Below are 14,668 nucleotides of genomic sequence, written 5' to 3'. Positions count from 1 at the left end.
AATCAGGAAACAGGTCTGGGTTGAAAGTGGTGTGGTCTCTGGTGGTGCACAGACTGGTAACAGATTAGAGCCCATATGTTGCATGATGCTGAGGGCAGATTCCATTTTGCAGACCCTCCCATCCATCCATGGACAGTGGGTGGCCAGCTGGTGGGAACACAGGAGAAACCTGGAAGTCAGCATAGGGCCAGTCCATACATTCTGATGAGGGCTTTTCAAAACAGCCTCTGTTTAGCAATATCAGCATTCAATGCCTATACTATGTAGTGTGTAGTATGAAACCACCCACTCTGCTCTAGAAGTTGGCCAACTAATTGCAGCTTGTCAGTGGGATGGAAGTCACTGCTGTGTTGGTATCATCCACATGGCGACTGCTCTATGCATTCTTGCTCTCCTTTAAAGAATGTTTTTGGGGGACAGGAGGTGGGCAGGTGTGGAGGATTCCCTGGTCCTGAATGGGGTAACTGTGCCCCTGAAGGACCAGGTGCGCAGCCTGGGAGTCATTTTGGACTCACAGCTGTCCATGGAGGCACAGGTCAAATCTGTGTCCAGGGCAGCTGTTTACCAGCTCCATCTGGTACGCAGGCTGAAACCCTATCTGCCTGTGGACTGCCTCGCCAGAGTGGTGCATGCTCTGGTTATCTCCCGCTTGGATTACTGCAATGCGCTCTACGTGGGGCTACCTTTGAAGGTGACCCAGAAACTACAACTAATCCAGAACGTGGCAGCTAGACTGGTGACTGGGAGCGGCCGCAGAGACCACATAACACCGGTCTTGAAAGACCTACATTGGCTCCCAGTACGTTTCCGAGCACAATTCAAAGTGTTGGTGCTGACCTTTAAAGCCCTAAACGGCCTTGGTCCAGTATATCTGAAGGAGCGTCTCCACCCCCATCGTTCTACCCGGACACTGAGGTCCAGCACCGAGGGCCTTCTGGCGGTTCCCTCACTGCGAGAAGCCAAGTTACAGGGAACCAGGTAGAGGGCCTTCTCGGTAGTGGCGCCTTCCCTGTGGAACACCCTCCCACCAGATGTCAAAGAGAACAACAACTACCAGGCTTTTAGAAGACATCTGAAGACAGCCCTGTTTCAGGAAGCTTTTAATGTTTGATGTATTATAGTATTTTAATATTCTTTTGGAAGCCGCCCAGAGTGGCTGGGGAAGCCCAGCCAGATGGGCGGGGTATAAATAAGAAATTATTATTATTATTATTATTATTGGCTACATATGGGCTGTTTTAGATAAATGGGGGCTCTCTCTGTGTGTGTTGGTGGCAAGGATTGTTTTATCAAGAAAACAAATGGCAGATCCATGTGAGCATTGCAACTTTTTATTCTTTTGAGGGATTCCAAAATTACTCCATCTTGCTCAGAAGTGCTTTAGGAAAGCAAAACATTCCTCTCCCCGAGCTATAATTTAGCATCGACATGGATGGCGACAAAGGGGTCTTCGGCAGAGTTGCTGATCTGGAAATAAGCTGTGCCATCACCATTGACTTGGATTTTAATTCCACTGCAGCCATTGCCTTCCTTCTGCCCAGAAATGACGTCACAGTAAGTGCCAGCAGGGAGGCCGGTTTGCAGAGTTTCAGACATGTTCCTGTTTTAAAAAGAGAGTCAAAAATAATGATCATGTAGTTAGTTATCCTTTATCATCAAGCTTTGCACGCTAAGCTACCTTGGTGGGTCCATTCTGCTATGCAATTGCTAATAATAAAATGAGATTTCAGTTTGACCCCATCCTGGCTTTTCTAAGGACAAAACTGATGATGCTCAAATGCCCACTGCATCCTTCCTTCTATGGAAGATTCTGGGATGCTTTGCAAGGCTGGTTTAAACATTATTGCTAGATTCTGTATAGCTCTAGGTGCCTGCTAGACTGCTCTGCTTTAAACACATGAGAAATCTCTTCCTACTTACCAGTCGTCATTATTAAAGACAATGAATCCTTTGTTGCCACGGCCAAATGCCACTTGATTGCTGTTATTGTCCCACCAGTTGGTAAATGGCTGTCCGTCCACAACATTGCGGAAAATCACCATGTTCCTTTGGAGGGGGGAAAATGGGTTCATTGGTAATTGATGTACTGCAGAACAGAGTCAAACATGCCAAAGTGCAATAAAGAGATAAGCATGATTAAGGGGACTGAAAGAGTGCTAATCAATGTGTTGGATTGTAGCCATTAAGCCATGTGCGCATTCCAACCTTATTTGACGCCATCGATGTTCGCAGACCCAGTCATTGCCACAGGTTGTGTCTGGATTAATGGTAACAGATTTGGTAGACCCATCCCCATTGCTCGGAGGTCCAACCCAGTCATTTATATCCTGGTTGTCAAAGAATTGAGAAAACATAAATATTAGAGGTGAAAAATAATAACAGAACACATTTATTAGAATGTATAAACTAACCAAACTTGCAGATGATCATATTTCTGGGAGGCAAAGGCCTGGTCTACACATGTAACATAATGAGTTGAGAAGCTTCTAGGGTCCCAATATGTTAGAATGGATGATGCCACTTCAGATGGAGGATCATATCATGATATTCCCTTACATCCCTACCAGTAGAAAGTTAGCACAGAAAGCAACAGTCTTAGCTGTATCCTCAATAACTAATACACTAGGGTTTTTTCTTGGTTTGGTTGAACTTTTGCTGTCTGATTCAGGCAGGGTCTTTGTTTTATGTGGAGGAACATTCACAACTGATAGGCTGAAATAGTACAGTACTATCTACCACCTTACTTGACATTCTTCTGTATGCGCAAGACCAGACACACATGACTTGGTCAGTCTCTAGGATGTGTAGGATTGTTGGTTCTGTGGAGCAAGGTGCATATTAATGATGCCGATGAGTCTGAAGGACAGAGTTAGCACCTGCATTCCATAAGTAGTTCAAGTCAAATAAAACCCAGTGGTAGACAGCATGGTTAGCCTGCACTGCTCACCTGACTTTCCTCCAGCTACAGTTTTGGTGCATACCATCAGGTGAAAGAGGAAGGTTGGTGAGGTGCAGTTAGGCTGATGCAGTCTAATCTGGTGCTCTTGCCAGTCTGTTTGCACCGCGTCAACCTTGCTACCACCTCAGCCTCCCCCCATCCCGGTGTGAAGCAGCAACATTGCCAAAGGGAGGTCAGGTAAGCATTGCAAGCCCACCATACCTTCTCTGCAAGTGTGCTTCAGAGTGCAGATGATTATTCTTCAGGGACACCACATGCCCAATCATTACAAAGCAACCATACCAAAAGTGAAGTTAAGATAAATTGATTCATTTGGAGTATTACAGTGTAATCATAACCATGGGTAAATGTAAAGGTAAAGGAACCCCTGACCGTTGGGTCCAGTCATGGACGACTCTGGGGTTGCAGCACTCATCTCGCTTTAATGGCTGAGGGAGCCGGCGTACAGCTTCTGGGTCATGTGGCCAGCATGGCTAAGCTGCTTCTGGCGAACCAGAGCTGTACACGGAAACACCGTTTACCTTCCCGCCAGAGTGGTACCTATTTATCTACTTGCACTTTGACGTGCTTTCAAACTGCTAGGTTGGCAGGAGCTGGGACCGAGCAACAGGAGCGAACCCCATCGAACCGCCGACCTTCTGATCAGCAAGCCCTAGGCTCAGTGGTTTAGGCCACAGCGCCACCCGCATCCCAACCATGTGTACTCAGAAATAAATCTCAATGAACTCAGTAGAAGTTACTCTCAACTCAATTGGATTAGGCTTGTAGCCTTGAAAGATTTGAACCTCCCTGGGATATTCCTTCCTTCCACCACCCCATTTCAATTTACTGAAAACTGAAATAGCCACCTATATAGAAGAAGAAGAGTTTGGATTTGATATCCCGCTTTATCACTACCCGAAGGAGTCTCAAAGCGGCTAACATCCTCCTTTCCCTTCCTCCCCCACAACAAACACTGTGTGAGGTGAGTGGGGCTGAGAGACTTCAGAGAAGTGTGACTAGCCCAAGGTCACCCAGCAGCTGCATGTGGAGGAGCGGGGACGTGAACCCGGTTCACCAGATTACGAGTCCACCACTCTTAACCACTACACCACACTGGCACCACACTGGTGCAGACCTCTTTGAAGATGTGGTACACATCTAGAAAAGTGAGGTGCACATCCTTTAAAACTAAATAACGAATGCCCATTGCCAATTTATTTAGGCTCCTTGTTATCACACAATAGAAACTGACCTTTCCATTCTCAAAGTATCTTGGCCAGCGGAAACTTGACATCACACGGGTGAAACCATATGGGTGAGCGAGCATGAAGCCGACTGCCATTTTGTATTGCCTGAAGATATATTTTAAGAAAATGAACATGAAAGGGAGGATCAGAAATTGAGATTTATATTTATTTCAGGAGTGGGGTGGGGAGGAGGAGCCATTAAGGCTTCAAGTCTCAATGTGTTCCTTACCTGGAATCCCAGAAAGTCAAAATGGCAGATCCACCAGCACCGTGCCCCCTCTGGTTATCATGATTGTCTACAAAGACAAGGGCTCTGTCAGAAGGCATAAAACCCCAGCCTTCTCCCCAGTTCCTGAAGAAAAGAGAAAAAGGGCCAAATTTAGCTAAACACTGAATTTCAATATGTGTAAGGCTGTAAGCTTTGGTATTCAGTTTTGCTTTGAAGTATATAGAATTAAATTACTTTAAATAAGCCATCTTTTCTCCACTCCACTTGCGAATGACCGTTCCTAGTTTTGCACCATATTTGAATTCAGTTACCCGGCCATTTCCATAGTAGTCACTGGCTTTAATTGCCTCTCCACCCAAATCAATTACCTGTTGAGGGAAAAGAAGAAAAGTTATTATGATACATATTATGAGTGGAAAATAAAGTGTTTTTTTAAGCTCTGAAATCAGCTCTACATCACAAATGTCTGCCCTTGCCGTCCTCTCAAGCTAGCCTTATATGTGCTTAATGGTTGTCTTCAACTTAACAGACAGTCAAAGTACCTCTTGGAAGATGAAAGGCCTTGTTCCTTCAGCAAACCAAGTCGTTCTCAGATTTTTCAACTTGTCTAAGAATGCTTTCATATCCCCAGGCCACATATGCTTGGAAGCATCAATTCGAAATCCTGCTACTCCAATGTCAATCAGATGGTTCATATACTCGGCAACCTTGGAGCGCACATAGTCCTTTTCGAGCGCAAGGTCGAGAAGGCTAACGAGGCGACAGTCGCGGACCTGTTTTGAAAGGTTGTTTTGAGAAATCAATTTCATAGAATCATAGAACTGTAGAGTTAGAAAGGACCATGAGGGCCATCTAGGCCAATCCCCTGCAATGCAGGAATCTTTTGCCCAACGTGAGGCTCGAACCCTGAGATTAAGTCTCATGCTCTACCAGCTGAGCTATCCCAGATGCCTGGTTTATCATTAATGGGTTGGGTGTCACATTTAAACCAACTTCTCCCATGCAGAAAAGAATTGAAGAGGAACTGCATAAGGATGATGAAGAGAAGAAATATGCAAGCGAAGAAAGGAGAAAGTGGGTAAAAAAAATGAATGCAAGAGCTTCACCTGGTAAGGATCACCATAATTTTCAATCTCTCCACTTCCAGTTTTGCATTTCCAGTCGTTGAAATCCCAGCCGGAGTACGGGACAGCAGGGAAATCGTGGGTCTCTGAATTAAAATAGCTTCCACAAGTAGAGTGGGTGCCAGATCCAGCAGCAGCTCCACACATGTGGTTGACTACAGCGTCAACATAAATATATACCTGAGTACAGAAAAGGCATGACCAGGTTGTATTTATTATCATTGCTTCTTATTCTCTTCTAAGCATAATTCAAGGAGCTGGTTATATCCCATGAAGGCCCAACATACTTCCTCTCTTGGGTCCCTTCTCAAGCACTGAGTTCTATTGAGGATGCTCTCTTAATCATACCATCTGTGCTTAGTTACCAACTGAACGAAGAGAGATGTTCTTGGTGGCTGCCCTTCTCCCCAGTTACGGAACGTTTTCCTGCTGCAGATTTCCCAAAGTCTAAGCTCGAGGGCATTTTGGGATGGATCGTAGGACCTATCTGTTTGGGATGGCCTAGAGGGCTCAGAGTTAAGTTGGAGAATGGGGAGAAGTGTTATTAATGTAGGTGAAATATTAATTCTGTCTTGCAGGTGCTTGATCTGTTAACTACTCCAAATCTTAAGGATGGGGTTGACTAGAAATCTCGGTAAATTAAAACAAGGCACTTTGTGTCAGTGATGGAAGGTTTTCAAGCAGCACATTTCATGGGCCAATTCCTCTAGAGTCTGGGCCATTCCTCCTTTATTTACTTTTAAAATGCCTGCAGAGGAGACATCGAACATGCATATAAGTGAGAAACACAATTTAAAATTCATTAAGGGATCTGTTTTGACCTGGCAGTAACCCTAGAGTTTACCCTCCTGCTCCTCCTTCGTAAAGTTACTGAAATGGCAATATTAGGTTCCAAGAAACAGCTGCCCATAATAAAACAGCCTCACTATTTAGACCACACATGCCTATACAGCATTGTGTATAACTAACTTAACTAGAAGTTAAAGGAAAGGTAGTTTCTTATGGCTCCCAACATTCTTAGGAGAACATGCACAGTAGCTCTGGGGGGCTCCCAGGAACCACAGCAAATGCTATTTCCATGATTTCTGACCTTTCTAGACATTTCCCATAGCTTTTTGTGGGACTGGACGATTTTGTATATGCTTGCAGGATCCTTGAAAGTTAAACTGTGAAGCCCTACATATGGCTGAGTTACCCCTGGAGTAACTAACTTTGGTTATTTTGGGAAAGGTAAGGGGAGAGCAGACAGGGGTCTCAATGGCAAAGAGGTTCTAGATCCCGTTGCATTCTCAGAACTGATTCAGATTAGTGTTGCTTTTAAATTTGATTAATTTAAGGGTGTCCAGGGGATGTCCTCCAAATTCATCCAACTGAAATGGGTCCATTCTGAATCGAGTTAGGCAGACTCCACCCATCCCTAGCTTGTTGGGGTGACAAGTGAATTTTACCAGCCATCTCCCTGGAATAATTGGCTCCCTAACTGAATACATGTCACTGGCACAGAACCATAGCTGATTTGATCTGAAGTCCCCCACTATTGGTATAGACAGGATTTCCAAACCACTTACTCCAACATTGTTGCATCTGGTCACCATGTCTTTAAATTCATTCTCATTTCCAGATCGTGAACATAGCTTGTAACTGATGGGCTGGTATCTTTCCCACCATGGCCTCCATGGATTTGTAATAACGAGGTTTTCATTTGGAGGGGAGATCTGTGAATTAAGAGATATTAAAACACCACACACCAATAAATACCATTTCAACAATTTAGTAGAGAGATGATGGTGCTGCTTAAGTTATTGTGGGCTGCGGTTGACATAGCCAGAATCTGTACAGACAATCCAAAACGAGTGATGAGTAAATTCTCCTCAGAAAGCTTTCCCAATCTTCCTCAGAGAGTCTTCAGAAGAACCAAATGTGAGAGGAACTGTCCCCAGCCCTCCCTGACAGCATCATTTCACCCAAAGCAACAGGAAGGCCTTGCAGGCATCTACTTGCTTGGAAATGACACACATGCAACAAAGTCAGGAGTGTCCTTTCCTGCTGGAATTCACAGGATTTTTAATGTTTCTATGCCCTTGATTCAAATGAATTGAATGCTACAAATCCCAAGAATCCTGACAGACTATGGCCAGGAACATTGCTTCCTGCTAAGCAGAAATCTCTCTTGGCTCCACTAGCAAGGTGTTCCTGCTGCCAATTCACCCATGCTTTCAGAAGGGAAACAGGAAAAACCAGGTTTCCAAAAGACTCCATGGATACAGAAGGTTCCATGTTGCATGTTGTAAAAGACAACAAAAACAGGCATGGAGTTACCTCTTGTCATCTCTCTCCCTCCCTCTCTGATTTATATTGCCCTGAGGAGTAGAAACGAGGAGTAGAATGTTATCACTCTCCAATTGCACTGGACCACTCTGCTCTAATGGGGAAGTGTGATAAGATGTTCTTTATCACTTGGCTGGACAATAGCGATGTCTGGCTTGCCAGCTAATTATATACATTCCTTGCTAACTTAATTCTTGGCAAAATTGTGGTCTTGTGACTTAGCAAGTTGTAGAGTAGTTTTCATTATCCATTATCTCTATTAATATTAAAAGAGTATCTCATTGTTATGCACAGAAGAATTATTAACGATCATGAAGCCCATAGCAAAATGCTTCCATCTTCTTTCCCACACGCCATTATTCATGGAGTGGTTTGCTTAACTCTAAACCAGACCTATAAATAAAGCCTTAGCCAAAATATTATCTGGGGTGTTTTTTCCTACCCCAAATTACATTGTTGGATGTTGCCAAGTTGGCTATGTGAACCGGTCCCACATTCTGAACAAATTTCAAAAGCTTTGGTTGTCACTTTGACATTGTATTTCAATAGTCTTATTGGTTCAGACACATTAATTAAACCAGGAGTAGCTAACATCCTAGCCTCCAGGTGGTGCTTGACTCTAGTTATCATTATCTTTGGCAAGGCTGGTGCTGATGTGAGTTTAAGAGTCCAGCAAAATTTGGAGGTTATGACATGGAGTTCAAGGGTATCATATTGGCTACCCCTGAATTAAACCATTAAGCATTAACTATATTTGAGTCCTTCACCTTGGTCTGTTTCCAATGACTAGTCTAAGTACACTCCTGTAAGCACCTATTATTTCCAGTTGTTAGTTATATTGAAATTGCCACTTGTTGTCTTTGGTCCAAATAAACTGTGACAAGCAAATATTGAATAGAAGTTGCTTACCTGGACTCCGCCAAATCCATTAGGTGCTAAATAACGCTCGCATTCCAGAGCAATGTCAGCCCAACGCCATTCGAAGAGATGGACTATTGATGTCCTTCCGGGTTTTGTATTTGGGTTATATTGAGCCCAAGACAGCTCAAAAGCAACAAGGAGAAGAAAGACCCTCATGTTATCTTGGACAATTGCCGTTGTTGTGTGCTCTGCTTTGCCTTTCTATTTATATTCTTGCTGCAGATCAAAGTACACTTCAGTCGTGATGCATTCAACACAATTGGCTATATTTAATCAAAGGTCATTCCATTTGGTGGTTTAAACAAAAGTAACAGGTGAAGATAACAGACCAAATTCTCTGGCTAATAACTTCAAATCCACTGGATAAGGCTCCGTGTGATTATTCATGTCTGTGTTCGCAGCTAAATAGATTAGATAGTCCTGGGAACAGACATTCAGAGGCTGAATCCATGAACTTGTATGCACCGTGAAGAGTTTGCATGGACACACTCTCCTATTCCTTTCAACAGAAGGAGCCGTTCCACGCTTGCAAAGTGAAAATTATTATGTGCGTGGAGTATATTTTAATGGGAACCTATTAATTGGAATCAGTGTCATTGCAAATACTGTGAATTGTAGTAGATGGTGCAAGTGACTCCTGGTGTCCTCATGTTTTTTCACAACACACACAGGTTTCAACACAATGCCAATCATACCTTTTTGTAGGTTACACCATTCAGAGCTTATTACTTGTTGTCCATCATGGTGAATTCTTTCTTTCTTTCTTTCTTTCTTTCTTTCTTTCTTTCTTTCTTTCTTTCTTTTACACTTGCCCTACTTTCTCAAAGGTGCAAGACGTTGCAGAGCCACAACGCTTACCCAAATTTTGGTTTACTTTAGTAGGAGGTGACCGTAGGCTTAAGGATGCTCATATTTATTTAATAACACAATAATGGACTTTTTTTTCTGTGGTGGCTCCCTGCTTGTGGAATGCTCTCTCCAGGGAGGCTTGCCTGGAACCTTCATTAAATCATCATCATCAACATCAACATCAACATTATGTTGTACCCTGCCCATATGCAGCTACTTTGGCACCAGGCAAAAACATTCCTCTTTTCCCAGACCCTTGGCTAATTAAACCATCTATGCCATAGGCAAACTAAGGCCCAGGGGCCGGATCCGGCCCAATCACCTTCTAAATCCGGCCCGCGGACAGTCCGGGAATCAGCATGTTTTTACGTGAGTAGAATGTGTCCTTTTATTTAAAATGCATCTCTGGGTTATTTGTGGGGCATAGGAATTTGTTCATTTTTTTCCCTTCCAAAATATAGTCCACCCCGCCCCCACAAGGTCTGAGGGACAGTGGAGCAGCCCCCTGCTGAAAAAGTTTGCTGACCCCTGATCTATGCCATTCTATACTGCGGTGTGGTGTGTGGTATTGTTTTTGTTTGTTATTATGGTATGTATTTTTGTGGTTTTATATTGTAACCCACCCTGTGGTATTTGGACAAAGGGCAGTATAGAAATATAATTAATTTTTTAAGTCATTAATAATTGGGGTGGCATGCCCCACTAGCATATGCATTCAGTGATACAGCAACCAAAAGTTATAGGCATTGCAACCTCACTTCCACATATAATCAATTGCTCCCTATAGTTAAGACCTAACACTTCTGTACCTAAGCAAATTGTATGTCAACTGTATTAATCAAGATGTGTCACAATTACCCATAAGAGAAGTGTCCCAGTCTGCCCTGGGTTCCAGGGATTGTACTGGTGTTAAACATTTAAATTAGGAGTCTGCAGAAACAGAGGCTCTTTAAAAACCCCTGTTATATTCCACAGAGTATATAAAAGTACATTGTATGAGAAGCATAACCTACAATTACAAAGGGTGGTACATGACTAAGGCTGCTTACACACAATACCTTTAAAACACATTTCCCCTCTCAAAGAATTCTGGGCTCTTTTATTTGTTAAGGGTGAAGAGAATTGTCACTCTGTGAGGGGTAAACTATAGTGCCCAGAATTTTTTGATTTGAAAAATGTGCTTCAGATATTTTGCTCAAACTAGACCCAGTGAGATTAACAAGCATGACTTCACTAGATCCAATAATTTTAGAGGGTTTGCTCTGAGGAAAACCTAGCTGATTACTACCCATAGCCACAAAGTCTAGTACTTTCCTAAACAGCAATTCCCAACACACACACACACACACACACACCCAAAGAGACAGACATATTTACCATATTTACCAGTTTTGTTGAAGAGCCAGAAGATTCTGATAAGTGAATGATAGGTTTAAAGGTAATTTTTCAGCAACAGATGACTTCAGATTCGTATCTCCTTGATTATATTAACCTCTCTGAAAGTTTGGAATACACTTGTATTTCAAAGTTACCCTTAAGAGATTAGAACAAAGATTAAGTGGCTAGTGGCTAAACAGGTTCCTAGTAACATTTTATTTTATGACTTCATTGTTGCCTGCTGTTTCTTAGGAATACTGAGTTAAGAAAAAAGAAGGAACTTGGTTAAGCTAGTATTGTTAATATATTAACATGACAAGATAAGCATGTGCTGAAGATATCTCAGGAGCTTCAAAGCAGTTGTATTGAGAGTCACCTGAGTGGAAACTCATTAAGAAGAGCTGATATGTATGTCTGTGGTTCTCAAACTTCCCAGCCCCCTGCAGAGCATTGAAAATCGCTGAAAGTCTTGGTGGACCACTTAATGATTTTTCTGCCTATTTCAGCAATTGCAATGAGCTGTGCTAAATGCTGTGTGATCTTTAATTATATTTCTAATGCTTCTTCTACATTTTATATGTGTTTTGTACCTCATGTCTTTATTTTATTTCAGTTTTAATTCTGTAGAATATAGTAGAAACTACAATAATAAATAGAAAATGCAAGATAAGAAATAAAAGAGGCAATCAAAATACAATTAAAAAAACAGTACGGTCATTTAATGCACCCACTGTACTCATACTCTCCATGAAATAGAGATGTCCCTTTCAACATTTCTATGAAAACAGGGACATCCTACCATACCCTCCAACATTTCTCTGATGGAAATAGGGATGTTCTAAGGAAAAGCAGGACATTCCAGGATCAAATCAGAAAGCAGGACAGCTTCTGTAAATCCGGGACTGTCCCTGGAAAAAGGGGACACTTGGAGGGTCTGTTCTTCACAGACACACCATGGACCACCTGAATGCAGCTCACAGATCACTGGTAGTCCATGGATCTCTGTTTGGGAACCCCTGATATAGATGATAAATTCAGGTATTATGTCCTGGAGAACAAGGATAGTGAGAGAAAGGTCTCTTGGTATTCCAGACAGATCCCATGGAGCAGATGACTTGCTCCAACGGATTTCTGACTCCAAACCTATATCCCAAACTGTCTCCTTCTCAGGGAGTGAAGAGACTTAAAGGGACAGCCCTTTGTCTCTGCTAGTTCCAACTGGGTTTATTGCCTGTGTGGGCAAGGGGAAGCAGGAGACCCCTGGTCAAGAGAGCTCTGGCCTCTGAAGAGGTTGCAAAGGGTCACATTCTCTTCTGGAGGCCACATGCAGAACCTCCAGGTGTCCCTATTTTCCAGGGAGAGTCCCAGATTTACAGAAGCCATCCCGATTTCTGATTTGATCCCAGAATGTCCCACTTAGGACGTCCCTATTTTTATTGGAGAAATGTTGGAGTGTGTGGAGTTATGCGGCCCCCGAGCCAAGGAGATAAGTAACTCTACAACCTTTAGAAGACATTTGAAGGCAGCCCTGTATAGGGAAGTTGTGTAATGTTTAATGTTTTATGATGTTTTTATATATGATGGAAGCCATCCAGAGTGGATGTCAGTCAGATGGGTGGGATATAAATAATAAAACTGTTGTTATCGTTTAATAGGATGTCTGTTTACATTGGAGAAATATTGGAGGGTATGCACATGCCAGGGCTGGGCAAGGCCAGCGACAAAAGTGGGTGGAGCGGTTTATGTCAATTTTACCTCAGTACGGTAGGCACACTCACATATCCTTCATTCAAGGCAAACGAAAGCAGAGTTCAAGAGCACAGTCCAGCTGGGGGTGACGGACACTCAAGGAGGGTATGAAATGAGGCCAGGGTAGCCAGTGGGGTAGAAGGTGTGGCTTGAGGACAGCTTCTTGCACCAAATACAGAAGCCCTGGGCCTGAGGTTCTCCACCTCTTTTCTAGGGGATCACAACTGGAGTCTGTAGCTCATGGGGGTTCAGTTCCAGTGCCCTCACAGCTTTTCTCATTGGCCTATCTGACCTGGCCACCATGGCCCTCTATGTCAATGTCCAGACCACTGCTCATTCTTTGGCTCGAGATGGTGTAGTGGTTAGAGTGTCAGATTGGTACCCGAGAGACCAAATTTTAAAGACCCACTCGAAGCACAAAGCTCACCAGGTGGCCTTAGGCAAATCATCATCTCTCAGCCCAACTTACCTCACAGGGCTGTTTTGAGGACAAATACTGCCTTGAGCTCCCTGTTGGAAAGGAAGAATACAATGAATGAATGAAAGACTGTTAAGTGTAAGAAAAATGAAAGGGAAAGGAGGCTTTATCACTACCATGGATCAGGACCTTTTGCTGGAATGTAATTGTTCCAGGATTGCTGAAGATTTTAAAACGGTCAGAGAATTCATCAGTAGAGAACTAGTTGTGCCACCACCTGTGCCCAAATTTAAAAAAAGGGGGGGACATGGTCTATGAAGAATTAAAGAAAATGCTCAGACAAACATTTCCCAAAAGACCAGAGGCCTTCTTACTGGGCATAATGACAATAAGCATCTCAAGAGAAAGCAAGAGAGTATTTCTTTATGCAACAACTGAGGCTAGAGTGTTAACTGCCAAATACTGGAAAGGGGATTTGACTCCAACTCAGGAAGAATGGCAAAAGAAAGTGTGTATGTCGAACTAGCCAAAATGACAGAAGCAATAAGAAATCACTCGACCTTAAGGATTAAAAAAGAATGGGTTTGTTTAAAAAACTATTTGTGTAAACAGGGTTCCCCAATCAAAACTTGGATGTGACTAGAGTAAATTTCACAAAATTACAAAATTTGTAGAGGAGTTATTATATATAAAGAGAAGGTTGATAGGATTTTGACACAGTACAAAAGAAAATGAAATAAAGAGGGAAGCTGTTAAGAGGTAGAGGGAAGTCAAAAATTATTATTTAGAGTATGCATATATATATAGAAGAATAAAGTATAGGATGCATGTTAATATAAAGGAAAAGTTGATGTGTATCTGGAATTTTAAATTGCAATAAAAAAAGAGAGAATTTGTTGTGCCACCAACTAGGCAAATCACAGGAGGTGCTGCAAATATGGTCAGAGCTATTGCCAATCCACACTCAAAGGCCGATTCCTTTAATATAATCAGCTTTACAGTTCCCTGAAATAAAACGGCGTCAAAAATTAAGGTGGTCTTACAACACCTGCTTTTGAAAAGTCGATCGATGAAACCATGAGCAAAAGCAAGGTTGGCTGTTGATATGCACCAAAGGAAAACAAGCTTTCATATTTGCACAGGTGCAAAGATTCGGGTGGTGAAGCAAAAACAAAAGCTCCCTGCAGCATGTGAACCATGAGAAGTGCTTTCTAAGGTGCTTGAGGTCACCAGCAGTCGCCCAGAGCTAGATTTCTCTTCATGAAATTGTAACCTGTAACTGTTGCACAAATAAGCCCGAACAATAAGAGTCAGTATGACCCTATCGCCAAACGTTAATCCCAATGGTTCATTTATCACGCTTAGTTGGGGAAGTTACTAGTTTCCTACAAGGTGTAGATCGCCAGCTTTGCCTTGGGCAAAGCAATGAAGATTTCAAATGATGAATGATTATCAAGACACCTTAGTCATTCTGCTTGGACTCAG

General features: G+C 42.7%; 1 protein-coding gene across 1 annotated transcript; it reads right to left on the bottom strand.

Moving 5' to 3' along the window:
• Nucleotides 1–1,315: 1,315 nt before the first annotated feature.
• Nucleotides 1,316–9,014, bottom strand: LOC308478695 (pancreatic alpha-amylase). The gene is made up of 10 exons (XM_081008713.1): nt 8,779–9,014; nt 7,110–7,256; nt 5,524–5,721; nt 4,960–5,190; nt 4,652–4,785; nt 4,418–4,540; nt 4,194–4,293; nt 2,206–2,327; nt 1,921–2,046; nt 1,316–1,600 (listed from the first exon to the last, which is right to left on the bottom strand). The coding sequence occupies exons 1-10, from the start codon at nt 8,944–8,946 to the stop codon at nt 1,411–1,413; spliced, it is 1,539 nt and encodes a 512-aa protein (XP_080864839.1). The 5' UTR covers nt 8,947–9,014; the 3' UTR covers nt 1,316–1,410.
• Nucleotides 9,015–14,668: the final 5,654 nt, after the last annotated feature.

This window comes from Podarcis pityusensis, assembly GCF_964106645.2.
Source record: "Podarcis pityusensis genome assembly, chromosome: 6".
NCBI lineage: Eukaryota > Metazoa > Chordata > Lepidosauria > Squamata > Lacertidae > Podarcis > Podarcis pityusensis.
The sequence above is the reverse complement of the archived record's forward strand: the minus strand, read 5'-3'. Positions and strand labels throughout refer to the sequence as shown.

Bases quoted from the DNA above. Each gene is read 5' to 3' on its own strand.
- LOC308478695 (XM_081008713.1), bottom strand. From the start codon at position 8,946: ATGAGGGTCTTTCTTCTCCTTGTTGCTTTTGAGCTGTCTTGGGCTCAA. The intron at 5,722-7,109 runs GTAAGTGGTTTG...TTCTGTACTCAG, and splicing joins CCAGATGCAACAATGTTGGA to GTATATATTTATGTTGACGC. The intron at 5,191-5,523 runs GTGAAGCTCTTG...CTTTCAAAACAG, and splicing joins ATTATGGTGATCCTTACCAG to GTCCGCGACTGTCGCCTCGT.